A 10002-nucleotide genomic window follows, 5' to 3' on the forward strand; every position below is an offset into this window, starting at 1 on the left:
TGTGTAGTCATTGCTATAGTCTCCAGCAATTGTAGCATAAATTATACACAGAATAACAAACTGTTTGTATTGCAGTTAAAAGAACTTGGTGTGTTGTGTGGTTTGATGCCAGAGGTTTCATCTAATCCAACTTCTGAACAACTCAATAAAGTGGTGGACCTTCTGTTTGGGATGGGAATCAATGAGGAAGAAGGTGAGTGGATGTCATTGATCAGGGTATCAGTTTGATTGGAAGGAGTAATGGTTACATATTATCATCACATTTATCATCATTATTGCATGTTAATCATCAAATTTATCTTTCATCATCAGATTTGTCATCATTATCATCACATTTATCTTCATCAGTACATTTAGCATCATCTTCACACTTAGTATCATTATCACATTTGTCATCATTATAATTGCCATCACATCGTCATCTTCATTACATTTGCCTTCATCATCAGATTTGTCATTGTCAATATAAGGTTTCATCAATCTATTTTTATATCATTTTTGTCTTAACATGAATTATGTAATTATTATTATTATTTTTATTCTTACATTATCATCATCATTGATCACCTTTATCATCATTATCATTAACAACAACATTGCCATCATTGTTGCTATCGACAATCTTGCAACATTATTGTCATTATCATTCCTTCCAACACCAACATACGTAACATCAGCATCATGTTACCAGTGCTGATACAAGGTCAGCTTCTTATTATTCTGAGCAGCTGAAAAATATGATTGCTTGAGTGGGTTACAAACCAGAGCAAGTAAACAATGTTGATGAAACCACTTTCCAAGAAGATTACACCTGCTACAAAAGTTATTTCTTGAGAAGAAAAAATCAACACCAAGGTTTAAAGCTTTCAAAATTGCCTGATGCTTCTTGTGGTAGGAAATGCCACTGGTGGTATAACATTAGAGTTCTTATTTGTATATTATTGAAAATCCAAGGGATTTCAAGGGTTATGCAAAGTTTAATTTGCCTCTGATTTGTTGTTCAAATAAGAAAGCATAGACAATTAAGTACTTTTTTGAAGAGTGGTATATAAACATTTTTTTCATTCTGCTGTAGAAAAGTACAGCTGGATAGTTCCTGCTACAAAATATGTATTTATGTGACTAGATTGTTTGTGGGATCTATGCAGGACAACCATCTATTCTTAGCTACAGCTAGGCAGACTGTATCTCACTCTGGTACCTACTTGACTGTGAGTCTTTATTTGCATCTGAGTGAACTGTAACTTACTGTGATATCTACTTACAGCCTTGTAGATTATACCTGTATTGTGAACTGTACCTCATTGTGATACTTATGGCAAGGTCATATGACTGAAATGTTACCTGGAGTTGTCTCCTTTACTTACTGAACTAATGAAAATAATAATATTCATGAATGATTAATATTTATTTTTCTTTACAGAATTATTTCTAGTAAACTTTTTAATGCTCCCTGCATTAAATACATTACAATTAATTTCACCATTGATTTTCATGTAGATGACTTCTATGAGTAATATTGATGAAATTGTGTTTGTAAGTTGCGAGATGTTTAAAATGCTCAGTTTTCTAATCAGCTTTGACTGCACATTGTCTTTGTCTCTTCTAGCATCTACTACAGGATCTCCTCGACCTATTGATAGACTCCGTGAAGCTCTATCGTCAAGGCAGTCCTTTCAGCGACACTACTTGGTAAATCTGTTTTACTTGTTTCAAATATTGTTATGTAGATGAATAAAAAGTATAGCAGTTGTATAGTTTCTGGTATTTGGCTGAGGATTGAGTGTGACCAACAGATCTATTGTTCCAGTTTTATCACATGTCTGCCTAGCTGAGAACCATATCACACACTTTGACATGCACTGTATAGGATGCAGTGTGACAGTCTGAGCATTATGTATTTTCAATATGTACCAGTAATATACAGAGGTGGAATCATTTGAATCATTTTAGAGCACTGCTCTTACGATTTGTCAAAAACAGAAAATATTTTATTTAAACTACATGTAGATTTGTGTGCATGTTAAAATAGCACTTATGGACAGTATACAGTGCTGGTGAATGTATGTATATTCTATGGTCTCATGTGCAGTCTATGTACAGTCTATGGTCTCATGTACAATCTCATTTCTTGGACTGGAAACTTTCTTTTAGACTGCATTATCATGGCATCATGTATCAACAATGTGCTCTCCATTCCACACTCTATCAAATGATGTAATCCAAGATTCAGTAATGTCTCTTACACTCTTCTTTCTGTACCTTCTGACTTTCATTTCTATCAAAACATGCTTCTCTGCAGCCAAAACTATTTGCCCCTACTCTTTAACATTCCATGCATGTGTGTTACTTAAATACAAATTGAAGACTTAATTCTAGGCAAACACTGATTTGATGAATAGAGACCTTGAGATTATTCCTTAGTTGGGAGACAACAATCTTGTCTCTTTCAACAGTATATATACACAATACATGTATCAAAGAAGTAGTCCTCCATTAGAGACTTTTCATAACTATCGTTTTTCAGATCATTGCAGCATTATTTAGAAGGAAAACAGTTTATTAATTGTGAAGAGGTTAAAAATGCTATTGTGTTTCTTTGCTTAGACAATATAAAAATATGCCACACCTAACTAGTGACCCCTTGTAATCTGACATATATGGGTTGTGGGTGCTAAAATGTTCCTGGCTTTAAAGGTATCATGAAAGACTTGGTTGGAAGCCCAGCTAAGTTTTTTTACAGGGCTTAGAAAAACTGAAGGACCACTGCAATAAGTGTGTGAATCTGAGAGGGGAACATGTTGACTAAAATCATAATTGACCGGTCCTTCTGCATTTTCTTTTACCCAAAGCCAGGAACTTTTCAGTGCTGCCTTGTATAATATTGACAAAACTATATCAGAAAGACTAGGATTTCTCTTGAGAGCCAGAAAATACTTGAGAACTGATCAGTTGCTAACATTTTACGAAGCTTAAGCAAACCTTCCATTAAACTACTACTCACATGTATAAGACAGTGTTGCTGTTACATATACACAAACATTGGTCACTTCTAGAAGGTGGTCATGTTTCTCATATCTGCATACCTTCTCTACCCAGCTTCACCTATTTCACTTGTGTTTTACTCTTCTCACCTCCTGAGATTCTGCACTAAACCTTTCACCCAATCTATATTTCTCTTGACTGTAGTCCTCTGTATTTCTCTCTCTATCCATATTTTATTTGTAGATATTAACCTTTAGACGTCCAACTATATCAATTTCACCTTTACAACTCCTCTTCTATCTGTTCTTATGTACTGTCCTCTGTCCCTCTATTTGTTTCTCTTTTGCTCTCTCTGTGCAATATTTAATACTTCCTTCTCACCCTCTCTGTCAGTAGTGTCTATTGTTTTTTTGTTTTTAGAATTGACCAGAAACTATATGAATATGTAATATATGTATTTTCATATTTAGGATCTCTCTGAACTGGCTATGGGAACCTACAAACATATAGGTAGAATGCGGTCTGCCAGGATCATAGGCCAGGATGTTGCCGAATTTTACATGTAAGAATGTTTTCTTAAAGTATTTCTTTACACCAAATATTTTATTTTTTTAATTTTTAATAACTGAACCAGAGGAAAACTGCTCAGAACATACAACTCTTTTCTGGATCTCTGTGACTGGTAGTAATTAGGGAGGAAGTCGTCTTTAGCTTTGAGAGCTAGCCTGGATGCTTACAACAGAGTCAACTCCACTAAAACACCCAAGGTTTAGTGGGTGGAGTTAAACTGGGTGGTGAATTTAAGTCTTCTGTCAAAGAACAGGAATGGACCCTCTGAAAGACTTCCACACAGTTTTCACAAACCAAATTTTACCTACAAGTCTTTGGTTGGCCTGAAGCTATGGAAGAAGATACATGCCCAAGGTGCTGTACAGCAGAGTCAGACTCACAATTACATAATTGCGAATTCCCTTGATTTCACTCATTGTTATTGTTGTTTAACTCCACATCAGTGCTATAAATGACCATCCTGGTCTTTTATTCGGCTGTTACTAAATCTAAAACTACATTGTCCTATGAGATTTTCTTTTTTCAAGATGGTAAGATGAAATTTGAGAGAGATTGGCTAGTTTCACCAATCTTTACAATGAGTCTGTTAATGAAGGAGCCTCTACATATTAACTTGGCTTGTTAGAAATAGCAAACAAATCTCCCTCAACTCAAATAAGAACTGGCTTGGACTATGATGACCTTTCCATTATACTAGCATGAAAAGCAGATGTAAAATGATTATGATATATATATATATATATATATGTATATAGATATATCAATTAGAAAATGGAGGATAATATGCTGAACCCAACGACTTGCAGACACTGTATCCCGTTGAATTCATTAATTTAATTCATAGCTAAAGTGACAAAAAACCCCACAAAGTACAGGTGTTTATGACAAACCATGTTATTTTGACAACCGGGTTTACAGATAAAAGTACAAAGTACATAAGGAATTAGAGAATGAACAAAAGTTTAATCTTACAGCTGTTTCGGCCTAGCTTTGGCATGCCCCATTCTATCCGAATAGTTCCTGCCGGAGTGATTATTGGATGAAATGTTGAATTGGGGGTACATGCACGATTCGCTAGGCCTCTTCAGAGATTCACAAAGAATTTCATACAAATATAGAGTAAGAGGTAAAAACAAAGGTGAAATAGAAACAAGAACAAAAACAAAAGCAAAAATAAAATAAAAATACTGGCTACGACCACGCTTGAATTGTGCTTTTTACATGCCACCGGCACGGGACCAGTCAGCCATCTGTTGAAATGAGATGTCAGTGTTATTTTCATTTTTGTGTAATTTAGATGACAGTTTATTCACTGCACTCTGTATATATACACACATACACACTTGTTACATGTTTAATACATACTGACTACACTACACATTTTTTATTTCTTTTATTCTTTTACTGGTTTTATTCATTAGACTGACCATTAGACGTATCTCCTTGAAAGGTTTTGATCTATTATATCGACCCTAGCACTGGTCAATATAATCAGCCTATAACTCTGCATTTATTTGCGCAGTATGCACAAACTAACACACGCATATACATAGTCGTTTCCATTTACCAATTCTCTCCTAAAGTATCGGTCAATCTAAAGACACTTGCCAAGGTGCTATGCAGTGGGATTGAACCCAAACCTCCTGGTTGCAAAATGAAGCTCAATCACATGACTACCTTAATTTATGGAATTAATTGTCATATATGTATATATATATATTTATCTCACATGTTTTATAATAAAAAATATCACATTATTTCATGCTGTTTACTTTCCATGTTTTCATAGGAAACAAGAAAGCCCCCAGAAAGCAGAAGGATTTCTCTTGGATGCCATGAAAATGTATAAACAGGAAGGCTGGGATATTCTTAGTGACGGTATTGCAGTACTTCTTGCTCAATGTCAGAAGAAACTCAGTAATCCTCTTAAGTATCCTTTTGTCACAATCTGTTTGTTTTTTTTTGGTTAAGGGGGGAAAAGTTGCTCCCATCACCTTTGCAGGCTCTCTGACACTGGCCAGAATGATGTGATGGATGTTCAGCTGTAACAGCTACAAGTTATTATTTGCTGGCAAAACATTGATGGGAATGGGAATTCCACAGACATTTAAAGAAGGAAGAATTGTATGTAGTAGGTAGTGTACAACTTAAGGGGAGACACAGAGTGATTGATGAGAAGAGAGATATATGAATTGGGTGTAGTTGGGTAGAGGTAGCATGCAGCATACATATACAAACACGTGTGTGTGTGTATGCGCGCACACATACACGTACACACACTCGCACGCACACATGTACATACACTAAGAACAAAACAAGGTTTCTTGATGTACTTGAGTTTGTTCAGCAAGTGCTCTGACCAGATCATATAGTTCTCCTGATTTTTGGTGGACAAGAACTACCCTCTCCTTATCATGTAGAACTTGTATCTGATCTTATGCATCTGATGGTGGATTCCAACATATGATCTCCTCAGTGATGGCCCATATCAACTTGATAGAGTTATTGATTATGCTCTGGATTTACTGGTTGAATTTGGTTGTCCTAACAATGTCTGACTATTGAAAACTGTTTCTTTCTCTTGGATATAAGTGACATACTCTTCCAGAAGCCTCAAGCTCTTTTTTGATCCTGAACACAAAGGACCCAGCTACATTAAAAAAGCTGGTGATCTCTGAGTTTTTGTGACTAGTAGCTAGAGCCATTTTCTGTATCATATTGGAATCTGATATATTAATGCTATTCATATGTCTGAAAGGGAATGAGAAAGTTGAAATTTGGTGCATGCCCCATAACATTATGTTAAGTCATCTTCCAGTAGTGTTCCACATAAATTGCGGTCAAAAATACCTAGTGCTCACACACACACTCAGACTTAGTGCACACACTCACACACTTCATTTGAAGCTTATGACTCACTCTGTTGTTACTCAGGTTATTGTAATATAACATGAAACTTTGAGTAGTGATATGATGAACCATTAGTTTCTTATGACATTGAGCCAGAGGTGCTGTGACACCATTATCAAGAATATTCAGCTTGCTTGTTTATACAGTAAATAAACTTGACTACAAGTATTGAGTACTATAGCTTTTTTTCTTCTAGATCCAAATGTGTGCGTGTGTGTGTGTTTGTAAGTTACCTTTCATTTGACAAAGGAATGGTAAATATATATATCAGTAATATACTGAGGTCAAATTTGTCTTGCTTGGCAGAAAACAAAAAAATCAAGCTTTTGCTTAATCAAAAGAATTGAATAAAATGATTGTTAAACTTGTAATTATTTTGATTCCTGATCAGTATCTCTAGATATGCCAAAACTGCCTGCTACATTGTGTGTAGTAAAAATCTTTCACATTCCGAACGTTGTTACTATTTGGATGAATTGATCCAACTTAGCAGAAGTGATGACGGTAAGTCTGTTAAATACCTGTTAATCTCCTTATATTTACTGCAGTATTAATTTGTTTATGTTGTATTGCCTTCTTTCTTTAATGTGTTTTGTAGTGTGTCTATTTTACTGAAATTTTAAAAAAAGTACCATGTTTGCAACTTAAATTCTTACAAATAACTCTGGATATATAACATAATAGATATATCATGGGGAAGATATGACACAGGAGGTAAAATCTTCTAGAAGACACAATGATTTCAATCAGTTTTATGAGTGGTGGTGGTGGGTGAATGGGGGAATGAGAAACTAATGAGTGTTTTTTTATCCCCTCTCTCATGAACAATTTTCTTATATATATTGCAAATATATTCCAATTAATTTTCAAAATAACCATGAATGTGGAGAGATTTAGTAAAATAATTAGCACTTTCATTATTAAATTAGTATTTTGGAATATAGATTAGTAAAAGTCACTTCCTTAAAATTATGATGGGAAGTTATTTAAATTTAAACATAAACAATTTAAAATAGAAGGCTTTATGTTGTGGAACTTGTCTCTGGATGTTTGATATCAAAACACCTGAAATTTCAAAATTTCTAAAACATGTTCCTCTTCTCAAAGGCAGTAAAACTGCCATATTGGTTGATCTGTATTGTGTGTGTGTAATTAATAATCTGGTCCTAATCTACAAAACTATAAATACTGTTGGTTCCTTCTTATTTGGTTAACTCCTTTCAATATTCTTATAGAATAAAAGAATATTGGAATGATATTGAAAAGGTTTTTAATAGAAACTTCTTCAATTTTTAGTATTACTTAAGTTAGAGTATTGAAGAAAAGATGGTAAGAACATTATAGTCACACTGTATGGAATACACTGCAGCCAGAAGACATTATAAAGTTAAGGATTTCAAAATGAACTGAAATCATTTTTTTTTTCCTTCATTAACTCTGAATATTATTTTCTAAACCTGTAATAATTTCTATTTAGTATTATCTGTAATTAAACAGCATTCTGACACCATTACTGGATTGACAGGGCAGTAGCTGTGTACTATAAAAGCTCTCTCTCTATTTCTCTCTCTCTCTCTCTCTCTCTTAGTTTAACAATATTCTCTTGTCTTAAAATTATTCCAGATCGTCTACTAATCTGTAGTCACCCAACATTTTCACATATTATCTTCTATTCTTCTTTCAAGGTAACTCACTCTATATTCAGACCAATCCAGCATTTTCCGTCGATAACATTGTCCTTAATACTCCAGTTGCCACATTCCAGGATGAGATGAGTATAGAACTGGAAATTTTCAGTAACTTGCCAAGAGAAGTGTCCATCAGCCAGATATCTCTCGGTTTCTCACATGAGGCCAGTGAAGGGAGTCAGAAGCGTAGTCTTTCCAGACAGCCTAGCTTATATGGAACTGTAGATGAACCTGTAATGAATTTCCAAACTATTAGACCTCAGTTGCCTTCCAAAATCAATGTTGTATCAGCTACTGATGTAAAACAAGAGAAATTGCAATCAAGCAGCATTATATGTACTAATACCAATGAACTTTTGAAACGAGCTGATAGTATCCAAGGCCCTGTTTCTGATTCAATTTATAAACTGAACTACAAACTCAGTTTAACTGCCAAAGATGTATTAATAAAACCTGGTGTTAATCTAGTCACAGTAAAGAGTCAAGTTGATGTGAGTTTCCTTTTCAATTTTTATATATATATCTAAACACATTGTGTATCCATGGTAGTCAGTTATCTTAAGGGAAACAAATCCTTCTAGATTAAGTTAAATTGAGACGTGTGAAAGTTTTTAATTTAAATCAAAGGTTACAAAAGATGTACAGAATACACCCCTTTCATATTTCTTTTTCTAAGATCTTAGAATTTCTACTTTTTGCTAACCATGGTATACATTTTTTTTTAATGATTTGATCACAAGAACAAGGGTAGCATCCCTGATTTCATTTCTCAAGGCTTCTGAGACTGAAATTTCTTCTAAGATCTAAAATTTCGCTTGAATGCTTGCAATGTAGTGCACTTCATTAAAGGCACACGAAAGCCAGGCATTGGTATGAAACTGAGTGATGAATTAAATCTATCATGTCAGAGTAAGTACAGTTCATGCATGTCCATATTTGCACATGTCAATGATCTTGGCCGTATTAATTTTCTGAACCTCAAACTCTGGAGACCTATAAAAAATTACATTTTTAATAAACGAATAGCTACAATATTCCATGAAATTGTTGATTAGTATCTTAAAATAGGTATTTGAATTAGATTTTAAATTAACTGCTAATGCAATTAACTTCAATTAATTGTTAATGCATTTAATATTTGTTCTTGTTTTTCAAAAAGTAAAGCATTTTTTCAAATTTTGTCAATTAACAAATAATGGAAAAATTTTTTCAGAGCTGTAAACGAGGATTATACAAGCTTGGTCAACTATGTATTGAAGTGGGTCAGTTGGAATTCATTCGCCACAACATGGCTAATAACATTTTTGTAGAAATAGTCTGCCAACAGCCTTTCTTTGAAGTAAACCCAAGTGCTAAGATTGGTAAGTTTACAGATTCCTGTATCTATAAATCAAAATATGTAATTATTTTTTTTATAGTTTAGTGAAATCAGAAGCAAAGGTAAATGATAAAATTGATCATCTACTTTCCATGCTGGCATGGGTTGGGTGGGTTGACAGGAACTGGCCAGGCAGAAGACATCACCATGCTTCACTGTCTGTTTTGGCATGGCTTTTACGGCTGGATGCCTTTCCTAACACTAATCACTCTGCAGAGTGGACTGAATGCTTTTTATGTGGCACCAGCACAGGTGAGGTCAGTTTTGGCATGCTTTTACAGTGGAATGCCCTTCCAAACACCAACCACTTTAGAGTGTAGGCTGGATGTTTTTTTTACTTGGAACCAGTACTGGCAGGGTCACCAAGTAACTTGCAAGACAAAGATTCTTTGAAAGGGGATGTGGCATTGGAGGTGATCTTGTGCCAGATGAAAGGTTAGAGAGTGACGTTGATTCATTTGACTAAAAATT

General features: G+C 34.5%; 1 protein-coding gene across 1 annotated transcript in view; it reads left to right on the plus strand.

Moving 5' to 3' along the window:
• The window catches only part of LOC106871725 (trafficking protein particle complex subunit 10), a 36827-nt gene that overhangs the window by 11278 nt on the left and 15547 nt on the right, over positions 1-10002 (plus strand). Inside the window, exons 9-15 of the mRNA XM_014918336.2 lie at positions 76-193; positions 1610-1692; positions 3456-3547; positions 5345-5485; positions 6866-6969; positions 8151-8644; positions 9367-9514. Coding sequence (XP_014773822.1) covers positions 76-193; positions 1610-1692; positions 3456-3547; positions 5345-5485; positions 6866-6969; positions 8151-8644; positions 9367-9514 — 1180 coding nt within the window. The remainder of the gene's footprint in view (positions 1-75; positions 194-1609; positions 1693-3455; positions 3548-5344; positions 5486-6865; positions 6970-8150; positions 8645-9366; positions 9515-10002) is intronic.

The sequence above is a fragment of the Octopus bimaculoides genome, chromosome 2, assembly GCF_001194135.2.
Source record: "Octopus bimaculoides isolate UCB-OBI-ISO-001 chromosome 2, ASM119413v2, whole genome shotgun sequence".
Taxonomy (NCBI): Eukaryota; Metazoa; Mollusca; class Cephalopoda; order Octopoda; family Octopodidae; genus Octopus; species Octopus bimaculoides.